Source organism: Urocitellus parryii, chromosome 15 (genome assembly GCF_045843805.1).
Source record: "Urocitellus parryii isolate mUroPar1 chromosome 15, mUroPar1.hap1, whole genome shotgun sequence".
Classification (NCBI taxonomy): Eukaryota; Metazoa; Chordata; class Mammalia; order Rodentia; family Sciuridae; genus Urocitellus; species Urocitellus parryii.
Window position 1 is genome coordinate 37,081,403 of NC_135545.1, and position 19,811 is coordinate 37,101,213.

Genomic DNA, 19,811 nt, shown 5'->3' on the forward strand with positions numbered 1-19,811 from the left:
CTTTATGGGAAGGTAACACATTCATCCTTTGCAATATTTTTTTTTTCCTTAAAAAAAAACAGAGCTACAGTGCTACTCCTTTCTTTAGGAAAAAAAAAAAAATCTGACTTTTGTCAGGTAAGCTGCTTGGCAAATAGTAAGTTTAATTCCTAACACCCACATGAGGCACAAGAATAGTTGGATTAACAACTCCAGTGTCATGCTGTCAGCTGCTGTTTATTTAAATTAAAATGTCACCATCCAGAAATAAATTAGGAAGTTGAAAAATGATAAATTTCTTAAACATACAGTACTTTGGCACCTTGTTAAAATAAATCTATTACATAGAACTTTACATAGGTTCTTTCCATTTTGACATTCAGAGTATAGCAGGCTTTTGTTTTTCTTCTTTCTTGATTAAACTCTTCCCCTTTCCCCCTTCCCTCCCTTTCCCTCTTCCTCCTTTTCTCCCTCCTCCTCCCTCCCTCCTTCCTTCCTTGGTCCTTTCCTTCCTGTCTTTCCAATTTTTCATCTGTTTTTCTTTTTTTTTTCTATCTTCATGGTTCCTATCTATGCTACAGAGGCAGGTTAAAAATAAATAAATAAAAGTTCCCTCAATACACAATTCTTAAGTGCTTCACATGCATGTCTAAAAACTATTGCGCATCTTAGGCAGACATAACTACATTTGTACAGATTTCAATGTTCACTTCCTACAACTTCCACTGTTCTTCTTGGGGTCCACTATCATGAGCTATTCATGTTTGATAAAACAAAAATGGCCTCCCCATGAGCTCCTCACTGGCTTCCTGTCATTTGAAGGTTAAGATGAAAACTTCATCACTCCAAGAAAAAAAAAAAAAAAAAAAAAAAAAAAAAAGAACATATCCCCGTGTATTTTAAGACAGTGATTTGGCTCTAGGTTCATGGCACAGCAGGTTGTTCCACTTTTAGGAGCCAATTTGGTCTAAGTAGGAAGAGAATTAACATCTCAAGAAGAAAAATATCCCCTTTCTGTTCCCATTGAATGTATTTCTTGCCTGTGACTTCATAGATCATAAATGATGCAAATGCACACTATAATGCAGGTTAATTAAATATGAGACAGTTGTATACAAACATATTCAGCATTAACAACATGGAGATATTTACTTGGCCGGGTTTTCCATTTTCACATAAAAATGCCTCATATTCGGATGCGAATTCAGGGGCGTTGTCATTGACATCCAGCACTTTAATAGCAACAGGTACTCGTGATATCTGACTGTGGTTCCCTATGGGAAGGAAAAGATAACATCAGCATGGATGGTATTTCATTTGAACGTGCAACTCAACTTTCCCTGTTCTGTGTCTATTTCTACTTCCCTTAATTAGGCTTTTTTTACAACATGATGATTATGGAGTCTGACCACTCAATAAAGAAACATAGTAAGTGCTTGACTACTTAGAAAAAAAAAAAAACATAAATTTTTATTTCAAACACCATTTGATGGAATATAACTTGAAAAAAAAAGAACATCTGAATGAATTTAAAAGAGGTTTCCTTCATAAAACAAGTTTTATTTTATTGATAAAGCCCATTATTTAATAGAAAAATGTTGTATGCCACAAAGATTTATCTTTGTCTTGGGTAGAACACAACCCATTCTGAGTGACTACTTCTTTTTTTGGCTGTACATATATTAGAGATGAACCCTGAAAACCTCGAATAAGGCCAGAATAAAATCACTTGTTGAGAAGAGGTCCTCAACAATTATATAATGGATAAAATTAAAGATGGGGAATTACATACTTTGTTGATTTTTTTTTACTTCATTAGAATGACATTGGGATATTTTGAGGTAGGACCAGCCCAAGTTATTTTAATATTGTCATTTTTTTATAAAGAATCTAATCAGCATAAAGAGATAATATTGTTCTTCTGATTTTCCCAGATGAATACTCAATTCCTTAATCCTTAAGTCTTTTGATTTAAAAAATCATGCGTATACAAACATGCACACATACACATGCATACACACATAAATTTATACACATTCAGATCTGGTCCATTAATAAATTGCTGACTTGCACCAACTTATGATTTTTCACTTATAATAAATGCAACATAGTTTGACTCTGACTGTACCATGTAATAATCTTTTGATCTGTTGTAAATTATACAGAATGCATTGGAGATGGCCAATTATTTATTTGTGTTTCTGTGGCATTGAATATTTATAAGCAAGTCAAGAGGGAAAAATGTTTGGCTTTTGAATATTAACCAACAGGCTTGCATTTGATGCATCAAACTTCTTTTGACAATTGACTAGGTTCAGATCACTACAACCTTTAGATATTTTTTTTGTTAAATATAATAGTAACTTCTAAAGTACACACCAAATCATCATATCCATGCCACAATTTTACAGCTGATTAACCCCACTAGTTATAAATCAAGATTTGATTCAGTTAATTCCCATGGCTGCTCTCAAAGGTTCTAATTTGCACTGAATACTGTAGTCCATGGAATCCTGCCACTTTAGTAATGGCTCATATCATCAGTTCCTGAAAAATCAAGGTGATGGCATCAAATGTCTCAAGTGTTACTACCCATTTCTTTTGATGTTTTATGTCTTGATGAATTAATTTCATTCTTTACTCAGGAAGGAAGCACACACCTCCTTAATTTTGATATAATGAAAAGTCTGATAAAAATATAATGTATGTCTAAGACAAGTAACTAACATTTTATTCTTTATTTACTCAACAAAACCTTGCCAAGTTTACATTTTAAATACAACATGATTTTGTATTTAAAGATTTATATCCCCTTTCTACCGTGATCATGAGCTTAATAGAAGCTCCTTGGAAGAAAACAAGTAATGTTTGCAAAAAATAAAAGAAGTTTGGCATTCTATCATTGCTTCCTACTATCTCCAGGATCCTGTGAAAATTATGTCACCAAATTTTATTCCTAAGGAAACTGAAGCCCAACCACTTAACTATTTACAGATTGCAAATACTGTGTGGGAAGAAAATAAAAGTGCTCACATAGTATTGGACAAATCCAAGGCATTCTAGGCCTCTCCTACTGTTGTTGTCAACATCAAGAGCACCATTAACTTCAAGTGTGTATGTGAGGCAAAATAATTCACAGAATCCTATCTCATTCATTCCTCACAAAATAGACATGAAGTAAGTAATGGAATCCCCATATTTTAGATGCAGAAATCAACACTTTCCAATATTCTATAACTTCATCAAAACTGCTCAGTTAAATCCTAACTCAAATGCAATTTTGGCCGTCTAAACATGAGCCAATTTCATAGGACAATATGAATGACAAGTCTTATAAAACACACACACACACACATACATACATACACATATACATGAATACATTCAGGTAACTAATTACTATCATCTCATCAAATATTTTTAGCTTTATTAGAAATAGTTGTCTCAAGTTTGACAAGAATTTGAAGTTTGAATACAAATACCAGGATGAGTGTATCTAATGAATTGAATCACCATTAATATTCTCAGTATTGCATTCATAATTTGCAACCTCCCTGAAGAACTGCAGTTAAACTTCCATAATTCTTCTTATGCAGCTATTTCAGCCCAGAAAAATTGTTTTAACTGATTACCTTTATTTTGTGATTCTCTGTATGAAAACCCAGAGACTGTTGGCTGTACATTTATTTCTACAATATGAAATCTTTCCATTTCATTTGTTATACCAATTCACATGTATATAAATAGCTATAGAAACCTTCTGTTAAATACTTTTGTTTAATCTAACCCTTTCATTAGTAATTATCCAACCATCAAGATAGATTGAATAAATTATAAAGAACAGAGAGCAAATAATCGGCATATACTCTTCGAAAATATAAAGTTCAAGGAAAAGCTAGCCTGATCTTAAACATTATTTTATTTCTTCTGAAGTGAAGAAAATGTTATTAATCTCATTGAGTTAAAGTCAATGATCATGGTTGATAGGACATTAAGATGTTACTCTTTGTTCTCCCTCTCTGTCATGTTGCACGCACACACATAAAATTTCAGTAAAAAAGACAATTATATCAAGGAGCAGGTTCTAATTCTCCCTTCTCTTTTTTTTTTGTCTTTCACAGTTGCAATACATTTTAGGATCTCAGGCCTAGATGACCAACAGGGTCTGAATTTCAAGTATAAAATATAGAAAAGTGGCCTAGCTTGTGTGAGGCACTGGGTTGATTTTCAGTACCACATAAAAATAGATAAAACAAAGGTCCATTGACAACTAAAAAATAAATATATTAAAAAAGAGAAAAGTTCCATGAGCTAATCTTGGGATAATTTTAAAGATAAAATATGCATCTTTTCTCATAGTGCTATTGGGGATACAGTGTTATTTATCTATTCCAGGACCTCATAGTAAAATATCACCAATTTTCTTTTTTGGTAGAAGAATGGTAGGATTGGGTGTTATCTTCTAACACTTTGGATGATCATAGATGGCCAAGAATGTTTTGTCAATGAGTAATATATTCCATTGTTCTTATCACATCTACAAATAATTACTTTTAATATAAATAGCAATAGGCATTTTGAAAATTATTTAATTTTTTTCTTTAGCTTGGAAAGCTCAGAATTAAATTTAAATACACCTTTCATAGCTGTAAAGAATTCAATGGTATGCAATTAATATGCTACATTTAACTTAAATTTGTTAATTTGGTGCAGTTAATAATTGCTCAAATATACTAAGTTAATGAATTAATACTGAATTAGTGTCTTCTTATTTAGTTGCATTGTATGTATTTCTCCTTTTTTTTTTGTCTTTTTGTTTTTTTTGCCATCCTGAGGATAGCACATAGGATCACAACATGCTAGTAGGTAGGTGCTCTAGCACTGAGATACATCCCCAGTATTCTTTTCCATTCAGTATTTTAGACTATTTTCCTTAAAATTTTAGAAAAGAAACCCTGAACTGTTTTCACTGCCCTATGAAGTCACATAGTAATAAAGTATGCCCAGATATTTGGAATTTTTGTATCCTTGGTTGTCATGTAAAAGAAATCTGGAAGTTCAACAATTAAAAATAATTTAATAATTTCCTCTTCTAATTATTGAATTCCTTGTGTAAGGGAGACCCTTTAAAATTAAAGACAACTTTCTAGTAACTTCTCTTCTGCATACAGAGCTTCTTCCTGCTGAAAATGGCCACTACCTTCTGGCCAGGTCCAATATCAAGGAAATGAAATGGAACTTATTCTGAAGAGCACAGTCTGGCTAAATCTACATAGGTGTATATCCTGCCTTCATCCCTCTGCACACCACCTTCTCTTATATAAGCTGTTTGCATCCTCTGAGCCCTTACAAAGATGAATATTTGAGACAGAAAAGTTATGCTCTATCTTCCTCAGGGTCTGCTTTGAATAAGACAAGTTTTCCTTCACCAATCTGTCTCCAGATCTTTGGTGAATCAAGAATAGTAGAACCTTTGATTCCCAGCAACAATTGCTACCCCTCAAGATTTAGCTGATACTACATTTCTTCCAAGAAGGCTTTTTAACACATAGTTCACTTTCATTTGTTTTTGTTTGAATCACCTTTCTTTCTTTCTTTCTTTCTTTCTTTCTTTCTTTCTTTCTTTCTTTCTTTCTTTTTTGTTTATTTGTTTTGGTTTTGGACTGGGGATTGAATTCAGGGATGCTCTACCATTGAGCCATATCCCCAGCCCTATTTTGTATTTTATTTAGAGACAGGCTCTCACTGAGTTGCTTAGGACCTTGATGAGTTTCTGAAGCAGGCTTTGAACTCACTGTCCTCCTGCCTCAGCCTCCCAAGCCTCTGGGATTACAGGAGTATACCACGGCAACTGGCTTTGTTTTGGTTTTGTTTGTTTAGACTTAGGACATGACAATAGGAGAAACTCCATAAACCCAGTCTCTAAAAGAACTGGTAAAAAACATTTTAAGAAATGTAGAGTCTCTTGAAAATGTCTTAAGTGCACAGCAAATGAAACAAAGTTTATTTTAAAAAATACACTAAATGTAAGGGAGTCTGTGGTATATGAACCATATGTTTAGTACTTCCACAGTCACTGTTAACCAAGATGGGAAAATCACTGCAGACCAGTACACCAAGCACAAACTGCACCTCCTCCCCCAGGCTTTAGCTGCAGGGCTATCTACCCATAGGTGTAGGATGTTATCATTTCTAAGTTGTGGGCAATTGTAGTGGAGATGTGTGGACTTGCCTTCTTCTACCAAGTGCCCATTCCTGGGTTAGAGACCCTATCTTGGCCAAGGTATCATGAAGAATATTGGGGTCCTTATAACCCTGGTCATGGCTTACAAGAGGAAATTTTTATGCTGATAGAGGTGAATCAAGAAGACCGAGGCTACTACCTACTTCTATTCCCCTCCAAAATAAGCTCTTAAAGCAGGGTGCTATGATTTGGATATGGTTCCAATGTCTCTCAAGGGTTAAAATTTAATCCCCATGGTAAGATAGTAAGTGGATGGAAAATTAATCTATAATGTTTATAACTTGGGTCTTCAGAAGCTTACTTAGAATTAGATAATGGCCTTAAGATGGAGTTCTCATGACTGATTTCTGTTGGCTTTAAAAGAGGGAGAGAGATAAGCATGCACATATATACACACTTCTTGTATGTTTCCTTTAGAGGCTCTGTATTGGCTCAAAACTCTGTCAACAAGACATCAGCAGATGTGGAGCCTCAACTTTACTCCTCCAGAACCACAAACCATGAGCCAAAATGAACTTCTTTTCTGTATAAAGTTAGCCTGATTTAGCTATTTCATTATAGTCATGACAAATTGACTACTGTAGGATATTGCTTAGAAAAATGTTCTAGAGCCACAGTATGGAGAGTTTTTCCTGGGAGTGAAAAAGAGAAGCAGGCTATAAAGCAGAGAACTCTGAATCTCTTGGGAAGGTCCCAACTTCATGTGCAAATGAACATAAAGTTCAAGCCCAAGGGTGAGCACAAAACAGTGAATTTGGGCATGCAAAGCAATGGGGAAATATTTGTAAAATTTGGTAAATTCATTGGCGATACAGACTACTGGCTCCCTAGTTGCTGAAGACAAATGTGGGATAGATTCAGCTACAGGATCTCTCTAGGAACAATAACAAATCTTCAACACTTCCTAGGGACTGTCCCTTCAAAAGAGCCTAGATATGAATGGATCATTCTGTGGAACAAATTATACCTCAGGGCATTGTTGAAAACAATAGTACAATCAGCTGGTAACAAGTGAAGGTTAATGGCAAGATGTGGTCTGGGATAGAGAAAGTAAAAGCAAGCCCAGCCAATGCTACTGTTTTCCCAGATATTTGTGGAACTACTCAGGACTGTACCTCCAGAGGAGAAAGATAGAGGGCTCACAGTGCTGGAGGAAATATATTTCATTAAAATAACCTGGAAAGTCACTAAGCAAATAAGCAAACAATAATACCACACCCAGAAAGAGGGGGAAGTCAACGTATTTTATTCTCTAGAATGTCCATTTGAAATACCACCTGTCATCATTTCCTAAGCCCAATACACTTTTGTACCTATATTTCCAGAATGTCTAGGTTGTGGCTTCCGAGTAAGAGAACAAATATTCAAATAGAAAAGTATGATCCATACAAGAAAAACAAAGGCAAAACAAATCACATGTGAAATGGATCATGTGTCCAATCTAACAGAAAGTTCTAAGTAGCCATTTTAAATATGTTCAAAGAATTTAGGGAAGGCATAGTTAAAGAAGTAAAGGAAGGTATGATGATAATTCACATCAAATATAAAATATCATGATGAAAATTTTAGAAAAGCAAATAAAAATTCTGTACTTGAGATATATCATTACTGAAATGAAAAATTACTAGAGGGACTAAAAGGTATGTTAGAACCGGCACAATAGAGAATTAATTAGTGAACCCAGGCATGAAAAGAGGGTAAATAAAGAATAAAGAAAAATAAAAATAACCTCAGAGAAATGTGAAACAATATTAAATGCCTTTACATGTGCACAATAGGAACAGCAAAAGGAAAGAATTGAAAGGAAAACATATTCCAACAAACAATGGCTAAAACCTCCCCAAATTTATGGGACAATTCCAATCAATGTATCCTGAATTCTTCCAACAAATTAAAAGTAGAATAAACACAAACAGATTCACAGACATATCATGGTAAAATGCTAAAATACCAGGAGAACATTTTGAAGAAAGAAATGAAAGAAAGCAATAAACACGTAAAATAAAACAAACAAGCAAAAACTCATCATAAGAAAACCCTAGCAAAACCAGAAGTTGGTCTCTCATCAGAAGTGATGGAGGTTAGAAGACACAGAGATGATACATTGGAAATATTCAAAGAAAAATTCTGTCTACATCCATTAAAACTAGCTTTCAAAAATGAAGGAAAGATAGAATAATTCCCAGATGATCAAAAGTTTAGAAAATCTGTTACTAAAATACTCCTTATAAAAAAATGGTAAAGAAATTTTTTTATTATTCTTCAGTTGAAAATAGGCTTCATATAGTAATTCAAATCCAGATGGAACAAAATTAAAAAGAAACTTTAAGGGTAATTATGCAATTATAAAATATTGTGTAAATACATACTTCTTTCCTTTGCTTACTTGTTTTAAAAGCAATTATGTTAAACTATACACACGTGTGCAAACACACACACACACACACACACACACACACACACACACAGCTGACCCTCCATATCTGAGTGTTCTGCATCTACAGATTTAATCAACCTTGGATTGAATGTATTTGAAAAGAAAAATTACTTCTGTACTGAACTATCTTTTTCTTTCTTTTTATTCCCTAACAATATAGTATGACAAAGATTTACACAGTATTTATAAGGTAATATATTTATAAAATTATAATATTATAAGATATTATAAATAGTCTAGAGATGGTTTAAAATAAAATAATCTAGAGATGGTTTAAAGAGAGTATGCATAGGTTATAAATAACATTACACCATTTTATATAAGGGTCGTGAGCATCTGTGGATTTTGGTGTTAAAGGGGAGTCCTCGAACCAATCCCTCGTGGATACTAAGTGATAACTGTAAATAGTATTGTGAGCTTACAATATATAGACATATTTACCAATAGCAGAGAAAATGTGATGGATAGATAAAAGAGTCTATTGGGCTTAGAAAATAATGACAGGTGGTAATTCAAAACCACAGGAGTAAAATGAAGAAACCAGAAATAATAAAAAAAAAACCAGAAGAAAAAGGAATGTATATATATTTTTTCTTAATTCTTCCATATTCTATAAAAGAAATATAATTTTATAAAGCAATAATTATGGCAATATAATTTGGATTCATAACACACATGTACATTGATACCACAAAAAAAGGAGGAGGAAAGCCGGTAGAGCTGTATAGGAGGAGCATATTTTATGAAATACTTGAATTCAGATATTATAAATCAGAACCCAATTATGATAAATTAAATGCACACGGTAAGCCCTAAAATGAACACTAAGGATATGGTTCAAAATAAGTCACAACTACAAATGAAGTAGATGGGCTGGGAATTTTTCTTTTTATACAGAATATTAGGACCTCAGTGGCACTGACTTGTTAACTTTGGGCAGCAGGGAGTATATTTTATTTTTTAGTTTTTGCATTTGCAAGCATGCTAGGCTGAGCTTGAGTTTAACTCCAGTGACAGGATGAGATGTTGTCTTCTGTGTTCACCTCCTACTTTCACTGTAGGGCCATCCTCCAGTGTTTATATTCTCACTATTTCTGTTCTGACTGGACCATGCCTGTGCCTACCAGTGAGAGGCACATCCTTCTGCTTCTCTAGGGTCACCCTTTCGTTGAGGCCCATTGAAAACCTACCTTCCTGGGAGACCAATAGAGCAGAAGAAAGGGATTAAGAGGGAGAAAGGAGGAGAAGGCACAGGAAGCAATGAGGAATGAAATCTGCCAAATTATCCTATGTCCATGTATGAAAATGCCCCAATGAACCCTGCCTATATGTATAATTATAATGTACTAATTAAAATAATAATAACAGCAATAATAGTAATGATGATGATAATGAAAGGGAGATCAGTAGAATAGAACAAGCAGATTATGAGGAAAGAGGAAGGAAAGGAAAAGGTACAGGCAATGAGATTGATACAATAATGTTTATGTATGAATATGACATAATGGTTTGCACTATTATGTATAATTATAGTAAAACAACAAAAAAAACTACTCTCTCTAGAAAATTTTATTTTAAAGTTAGCATCAATACTAATCACTTTCTCCCTCTCTCCTTTCTATCAAACTTCACAAGAGTTGGTAAACTATACAGTACACATTTGCTATTAGATTTAGAAAATACCCAAGTAGTCTAGGAAGATACCATCTGCAGATCGTTAATTTAATTACCCCTGGAAAGACTCTTTTGCCAGTATAATAAGGGCAGCTTTCTGGGGTTAGGACCTAGACATGTCTATCGGGAGTCCTCCATTCAACCCACTAAATCCTGTCTTCTTGAAAAGTAGGGTGTGGGTGGTCAATTTCAATGGTACCATCAGAAAGAGTCCTGTCCTAAAAAACAGATAAGTGAAATTTAATTGTAGACTTTAAATTTATTCTTCAATAGATCATATGACTAAGCTCAAGGAGGTCAAGTAACCATATTTTCTCTCCTGAGAATTCTGATGAAAACACTTTTGTCATTCATTTATTCTTCCGTCATTCTGCTATTTGGTTACTCAACAAATAATCATATCCATGTTCCAAGTTATTGAGACAAATCTCCAATAATCAAATAGTCCACATTACTGTAGGAGAGAATCATGTTGTAATGGTTTAGACCCTCATCTGTTTGCCATGTATTCATTTAGGGAATGACCTTTAAATTGGCTTTCAATAATGACTAAGAGTAGTAGAGGTAAAGAAAGGTAGTTAATACTTCTAGGTGAGAGGCAGAGGCATATGCCAAGGCCTAGAAGCCCAGAGACCATATTTCATACCATCACCCAAACTTAGTAGGTCCCATGATGGCAATGTCTAGCAACAAGGATTGTAGTGATGTGAACAGAAAAAGTTGAAGCCAAATCAGGAAGCCTTACTCTATTTTCTAATGCAGATGGTATATGTCCTGTGATCGCTAGTCAGCCATTGAAGCATTTCCTGATCAGATTTATGACTATAAATATTAGCATAAGGCAGACTGGAAGAGAAGTCATGTTTTACTTGGGTTTGTTTCCCTCATTATATGACTGTTTATTATAGGCACATAAATATCTCAGAAATTTACTATGAGTATTCCTCAAAACTGCCAAAGCAGGGGAAAAAAAAAACAACAAACAATAAAGCAAAATAAAGCACACAAACAAGAAACTATCATACCATATCCTCAAAACATCCCCCCATCATGTAGTCTTTATCAGAAGAATACACCATGATTGAAATTACAACATATCATATTTTTCAGCACAGGATTACATTTAAAAAGTGAAGATTTACTTTTATCTGAACTAATGAAATGATAGCAGTTCAAATTTTAAAGATATTATAGAGTAATAAAATTAATTAGATAAGCTTCTAAGGAAATTATTCATGTCCTTTGTGACCGGCCCCAAAATGTTTGCCTTTCATCTGATACACAAACATTAAATATAAAGATATTATAATTAGAAACTTGATTAGCATTCATTAAAGATTAATTTTCTAAACACAAGAGATGTGACAAAGTAGTCTGGAAGGAAAAAGCCCATTTCAACTGGCCACAGAAATCAGGCTGTTTTCATATATGACAGAAAAAGGCCAAAGTGGCACCTTGTGTAAACAACTTCTCAGGCTCTACCATTTGAGACTTAGTGACTTCCTGTCACCTCTCTGTCACATAGCCTCATGAATCGCCCATTAATTTTGCCCTTTTATAATCAAAGGTAATGGAATACTGCCAAGTGTAAGTTACTTGGGAATTTGCTTCTAACTGGTTTCCATGAGCTGCCGTTTCACAGGCATCGACCGAAATAAACAGCCTCGCCTTTTCAGACTGAGAGAGAGAGAGAGAGAGCGAAAAAATGATTTGACAAATTTAGATATACTGGTGGGGCTTAATAAATAATTCTTGAGCCTTGTACAAGTAGAAGGGTGGAAGCCAGGAGCAGTAAATTACAGTCAATGGGGGAATGCAAAATAAGAGAATTTATAATTGAATAGGGGATGAGAGAAGCGGTGGAAGTTTATAAAATAGGAGGATGTGAACTGAATATGTGATAGGAGAGATAACAACTTAGGAAGTTTAAAATAAAACTGACTGGAATTTAAAAGAAGGTCTTGGAAAATAATTTAAGAAGTAGGTTTAAGGTCTCCGGGGACTGAAGATAAGACTTTTTGAGGTACATTTTGCCCAGACTTGCTGCAATAATTTCTAAATCACTAGTGATAGTTTACCAACCCATAGATTATTAGTTAGCTCCGGAATAGGTTAGAATGCAATTAACTTGCAGATCCTAGCAGGGTAGAAATGCTACTGGGGATATTTTTGATATGTTTTTCTCTGTGCAGTATTATTGTTATGCATAACTCTGTCTCTACCATGGCAACTGCACCAGATACACTGATTCAAACAGCCTTTTGATCCCCTCAAATAGCTATCAAGAAATTTCTGCCCTCTAGTGTACACAGAGAGTGCAGGTGACCACCAGAATTTTAATAATTCTTGATTACATGACTGTAAAATCTCTAGCAAGCCAGAGAGAAGGCAGAGGAGTCATTCTACTGTACTCTGTGAAATCTCAACTATATCTAGAGTAGTTTTGAATTAAATTAGAACTTTAATCAACTGAGGGTTTTAGCATGTAATGAACAAAATATATTAGGAATATTTTTTTTTTTGTTCATGAACTAAGAAGCAGCTGTCTCAAGGAAGGGGAAAAATACTTTGTCCCACTAGGAAACTGAGGACTTAGGTGTATTTGAAAATGCCATGAACTCTGGAGAAAATCACTTAAATGGTGAATTTGGTTCAAGCGCTTACTCACCCCCTTCATTTTTTTCTGACTACTGAAAATCAGTGGCTCCACTGTGGTAAATGAACTCTAATCGGGGAATATATTGGTGTTCTGTATCGCCACTGGGTGTGTCCCCTGCACCTTTTTCCTACCTAACATCAATGAGCCCTCAATATCCTCACTCCAGTTCTCAAAAGGTGAGATCTTGAAAAGCCAGGTAAGCACAATCATGGTCACAAACTCAGGATCTTACAGGGAAAAGATTCAAAATCATTGCACTGAAGCCTGCTTTTACAAACACTTTTGAGATATTTGATACTTCCTAAATGCACAACTTTAACAATCACATTCTAAATAAAGGTAACAAGAAAGGACGCTCATAAATGAAAAATCAATACTAATAAGCATGAATGCTCACACTTTCCATTTTTCTTTTAACATATTGTATAATATTACCTACTTTTAATTATTTTTATTTTGTATTTTTTTTAGTTGTAGACAGACACAATATCTTTATTATTATTTATTTATTTTTATGTGGTGCTCAGGATTGAACCCAGGGCCTCACATGTGCAAGGCAGGCACTCTACTACTGAGCTACAACCCCAGCTCCCTGCTTTTAATTCTTTACGTATGCTTACGAATTTATTTTCCTCCATTGTCTATGCTGTGCATGCACATATTGTCTTTCTGTTTTGTTTTGGTGTGTATATGTGGGCATCTGTGTCTTTGGCTGGCATGGTTTCAGCTTAGTCTCCTGTTCCATCTAATATGTATTGCTTTTGCTGAATCTGTGACTTGGAAATACTGACTCCTTTCTTTCACAATCACAAATATATGCATGTATTTATTTAAATAGAAGTACTAACTTCTATTTGACTTACACATCTCTAATTTTGGTATAGTGCAATGGTCAAGGAAATAAAATTGTGTAAGTTTTTTTATTATTCTCTATGTCCCCTTAGCAACCCAGGTCTTCCCTGAAAATGTCTTAATTCTAGTGTGCCAACTAAATTCATTAAGCTTCTATTACTAAATCCTTTTTCCCCCTAATTATTTGAGATAGGATTGATTCAAGATTATTGGGAAATAGTTTCTCAAAAGTGCTTTACAATGTGATTCTCTTTAAATTTCTTAGATATTAGAATCTTAATTAGGAAAAGTCAAGAACTTAAGAGTGATTGAACTATACTCTTACTAAAGAGTGCTTAAAGTATTCACTTATCTAAGGTTCAGTTTAAATGCTCAATCAATATTGGTTTGCAATATCAGGCCTACAATATATGCACATACAAGCAAATGTATATACTTTATTTGAAAAAAAAAGCTAATATTGGAAAGAACCCAACAGTTACTGTGTAATCGGTTATATACTTTCTCAGATTTGCTGGATTATCATGAAGATGGATATACACACAAACATGATTTTAGGGTATAGTAAGAATTAAATTCAATGTATACCAATTATATAGTATATTCAAAGAAGTATCATTTCTTAAGTATCCAATGAGGTCAAACAAGGGTATTATATGGACTTTACCATTTTTCTTGTATTTACTCAAAGTTAGAAAGTGATAAAACTGAAATAGGAATTCAGGGAAACATGAACAACAACTAATTTGTTCCTCATTATTTGGGCCTTTAAATTTTCATGTGGAATTTAGTATCATTTGCATACTCACAATTGATACTGCTTTGAAACTACAGATCAACTTAAAGAGAATTGACTCTTTTGCATGTGAATTTTCCAAATCATAAACTTTATATAACCTTTCATTTATTTTGTCTTCACTTTTCCCTCAGTAATATTCTTAGAGCTTTCTGTTTTTATATTTTGTTACAATATAATTGAAATTATATACTGGTGGGGTATATAAGTAGTGTTTTTTAATTTTATTTTCTGGGTATTGCTAGAAAATAAAAAAAATGTCATTATTTTAAAATAACTTAAACGATCATGCAAACTTTACTTATTATTTGTAACTGTAGATGCTTTTCATTATTTATGTACTCAATCATATTGTTTGTGACTAGTGACAACTTTATTTCTCTCTTTATAATATTTATACCTTTATTTCTTCCTTGTATCTTATCATTCTGGCTAAAACTTTCAATATAATGAGATAAAAATAGCAACGGCAAACCTTAGCTCACTTCTAATCTCAGGGAGAAAGATTTCAATATTTCACTGCTATCTCTTATATTTGATATATTTTTTGTAGCTACCCTTTATCAGATTAAGTTCCCTTGTACTGTGCAAAGAGTTTTTATCTTGAGCCCAAGATAAATATATAACTGTGTGTTTATTAAAATTGATTTTACATATATTTCTTTTTCCACAAATTTTTAATTTGTATTATTAGATTTTTCAAATGTTATAATTTGTACCTGTAGTCCTTGAGTGCAATATGATTTTTATATATTAGTGATTGTATTTTGCTAATATATTACCTAAAAATTTGTAAACAAAACTCAGGCTATTAATTCGCTAGGTTCTGATATTTATTATCAGGTTTTACTATCAAGATTACACTGCTTTCAAGATGTAAGGAGGGAAAATATTCCCTCTCTTGTTTTTCTCTTGTTTTTCTTGTTTTTCAGCTAGTCCATTTAAGCATCAGGAATTATGTATTAAGAGCTGCTAATTATAAATTAATTTTATTCAACAGAGAAAGTTATATACTTAGCTTAATCTTTTCTTTATTTACAACATCTCAAAAAGGCTGTTTTTGAACTTCTTAGTTTAATTGTCTTAAAAGATATGGCAAGAATAAAGTTAATGAAATAATTATTCCAATTATTATCTTTTTAATATCTATAGACATAATAAGGATGCTCCTTCTTCATTTCTGATACTGGTAACATACTTTTCATGTTTTTCTTGCAAGAGTTTATTTGCTTTATTCATTTTTATGGGTAAATAGAAGTTTACTTCATTGAATTTCAGTGCTGTACACAATTTCATCATTTTGTTCCTTATATTATTGTCACATTTCTACTACATTTTTAATCATAATTTTCTGTTTGAGATGGGCCATTTTGAAGTCAATGCTTAGATAATGGATTTTTGCCATTGTTCCTCTCTAACAGCAATGCTGGGCTCATTTCTCCCCAGGCAGTGCCTTAACTGCTTCCCGGTGTGCTGTCATGTCAGCCTTTCACTGTCATTCATTTTTAAAATGTGCTAATTTCCTTTATTACTTCACTGTTTTCCATGGGTTAGGTAGAAACATAAGCTTCATTTCCAATACTCAGGAATAATCCTTTTTTGTTATTCATGTTTATAAGATGTTTCCACTGTGTTAAGACTTGTCTCACGGCCCACGTTTTGGTCACTTGACTACATGTTTTAGATGTACTTGATAAGAATACTTTTGCTAGAATTTTGGTGCATTTAATTTATATATTTCAATTAAATATTTATATTAATCATAACATTCACATGTTCTCTATCTTTAGAATTTTTTTTGGTCTTTTCCTCTTCATAGAAAATTATGGGCTAACATGTTCGTCTGCAGCTTGATTTGTCTATATCATTCTTTGATTCTTTCATTTTTTTAACTATGTTTGACAAATATATTAGTAAGTACAATAAATTGAATAGGATTTTTAAATGTTGCTCACTTATCAATATGAAATTTTTCTTGTTTTTGGTAATCTTTCTTCATTTACAGGTGAATTATTTAAATTTGCAAGTGAATTTTTTTTTAACTTTCTTAATGTTTATGTATTCTTAGGTTTAAGTTTTATTCTTTATAAAAATGGAATTTCCATATGGGTTGATTTTTATAATCTAGTCTGACAATTTATGTACATTAATTTAAGTATGTAGCCTACTTATTGTTTATCTGACTACATACATATTTGGGTTTAAATTTCTTATTGTTTTATTTTTTTAAAAAGTTATCAATTTTTCCTCTTTTATCTTCTTCTCTAATTCCCTCATAGTCATCCATTAATATTATTTTAGTAATAATACTAAATGTAATATTTATATGTGTGCTTCACTTCTTAGAGTATGTTTTCAAGTGATAAAGTCAAACATTTTATGTGTGAGATGAAAATGTTTGCAATGCATTAATTGTTTATGACAGTTGTTACACCCTTCCTTTTATCATGTCACTGTTGTTATGTATTTTAATTCTACATCTAATTTACATCTAATGCAAAACATTCTGAAGGGAATAAACAGTGCTAAATTTAGGAGTTGATTCAATTTGTTTCCTTTCTCTCTGGTATCTTGGATCCTTAAGTATAAGCTGCCTTCCAATAGTGTTTTGCTCCTCTGACTTTGTGGATGTTCACAGTGGGAGAGTTTCTGTGCTACCAGCTACCCTTATTGACATAAGGAAAACACATAATTTTCCCCCTCCACATTATGATGTAATAAGTTCATTACTTCCCTGAGAAAATTAGACTGTAAATCACCCTATACATGTTCAATAGGGACAATATATTAATACAAACTGACTCTGATTCTCTGTGAATTGAAGAAACACTGTGGTCAGTACTGAGCAATTCATGGATGGTAATTAAGATAAAGTTTCCTTTAGCTAGTGCTCCTGAGACTGTGTTTCCTCAGTTTCTGGTTCAGCCAGAGTGAATTCTTCATTTGGTATGACAGTGGGCCAAGATATATGGATAGCACTGAATTAAATAAACAACAAGATTATTCAAGATAAATGATTAGCAGAGCTGACTGAAATTACTGCAGTGCACCCTGTTATCTCAGTGACAGCAAAAGGGACACTGTTAATTTATTCCTAGATGTTCATATAAAATGGCTTGAATATATGTGGATGGAAACACAGATGCACACGGATGCATCGAGATATCACTACTTCATACCAACTCCATTTTTATCCAAGAAAACATCTTTTTATGCATAATTGGAAGAGTGGATGAATATAGAATATTCTGTATTCTTATAATAAATTTAAAATGATATATTGAGTAAAATATGTATATCAATACATAATAGGAAACACTGTAATCCTTTATTACTATTTTTACAGAGGGCCTATATGTGATGGCATTGTGGTGCTCAGAATGCTTATAACCATTCATTTTTATTATTTATTTATTTTTAGTTTTAGCTAAAAGAAGGTGCTAGCTGCTCAAAACCCACTTCTAAAATATTTACTTTATTAAAGAAAGGTTACTAAACTAACCTTGGGCCTAGTAAATCTATCATGCAAGATTGCAAGGCAGAGCCGCAGAGATGCTGACAGGCATACAATACACCCAGCTTATTTTACAAACATTATGAGAAAGTGAGAGAACATAGGCCACTGATGGAGTCCCCAATATTATTAGAAAATAGTGCCAAATAATGGCAAAAAAATGAAAAACTGCTAGATCTTTATTTTTTTTTCTCTGAATGTAGGGAGGATGAGACAATTCCTATATGCTACCTCAAATAGTTTAATTTCAAAAAAATCAGGTCAAAGACAAAAATGAAAAGTGATCTTAACACACCAGCAAAAGAAAAAAAAATAAAAAGATTTTAAAAAAAGTTAAGAGAAATGCACTGCAAGCAGAAATGCTAAGTGATTTTGACATCTGCAATTTTATTGTTTGCAAATTATCTAATTGTTTGTAGTGGTTTCTTTCTTAACATAGCCTGGCAAGATTGGGGCAGATGTTTGGACAAAATTATTTGGGTAAAAATAATATAATTTAACCCTATAAATTCCTCTTAAAACAATCAGTTCGACGTAGATTTATAAAATGACTCAAATCTTCTTTGAGTTGAAGGGACACTATAGTCAGTGATGAACAGAATTTATGGATGTAGACTTTCTCCACCAAAGTATTGGAACCAATCAGCAGAGAATGAGCCACTTTGATTGACAGCTACCTTTGCTCCACTAGGTGATAAAGTAATTGTATGTTTGAGGTTGAAGTTATCTTTATTCTTTACCTAAGTCCTACTCAGTATGGTGAAACTAATAGAGATATCCTAGTTGAAAGCTGAAACCTTTCTCCATTAATCCTCCATGGATGCATGCCATGTGAGAACGTCATCACAACATCATCAGCATCCTCACTTAGGCTTGAGACTATGGGCTGTACACTGGACATTTCATCTCAAGCATCATGCTTTCACTTTCACAATAATGCTATGCAGAAGTGACATGACTATTCTTTTACAAACATGATAAAATTGCAAAGTACCTTTTTCAACGCCATAAATGTAAAGTACTTTTTCCCACCTCCATTCGTTCAACAAATATTGACTTCATACCCACTGGGTAGCATATACTCATAGGCACTAGAGATAACAAATACAGACACAAATAGAGTGTGTATGTATATTTCTACATAAATGAGGAAATGTCTCCGAGTTATAGATAAAAGTACAAATAAAAATAAAAATAGGTGAAGTAAGAGAGACATTAGCCCTTCTAAGCAAATTTCATTTCTCAACTCACTTTTTTTTCTTTTTTTTTGCTCTTTCAGACTTAAAAACAGTATATAAAGGGATACAGTATCAGATTATAAGTGTATTAACTACTTTCTCAGTTGTTTTGCTTCCCAAAACCAAATTTCTCCTTTCTCTACTTTGTTCTGACAATTTGACCCTGATACTTTCCTAACATGGAAATGAAATAAGACCTACATCTTTTTCTTAGTCATTGCTGGGTAATTTTACCCCCAGCATCAGACATGTTGGCAACCCCTGATGATCACAGAATAATGGCTTGCAAAGTCAAGTATACCTTTAAATATTTATACCAACCCATGCTCTTAGGAGGGCATAATCTATTTTAGGAGAAAACACTGTTCTCTTTCTAATCCTCTTTTAGAGAAAAAAAAAACTAATGAGCTTATTAAAT

At 33.2% G+C, this 19,811-nt stretch overlaps 1 protein-coding gene across 2 annotated transcripts in view; it reads right to left on the bottom strand.

Annotated features, from left to right (window-relative positions):
* Cdh8 (cadherin 8) overlaps positions 1 to 19,811 on the bottom strand; it is a 340,478-nt gene that overhangs the window by 73,738 nt on the left and 246,929 nt on the right. For both annotated transcript variants that reach the window (XM_026392635.2, XM_077793074.1), the window contains exon 8: positions 1,132 to 1,253. In XM_026392635.2, coding sequence (XP_026248420.1) covers positions 1,132 to 1,253 — 122 coding nt within the window. The remainder of the gene's footprint in view (positions 1 to 1,131; positions 1,254 to 19,811) is intronic.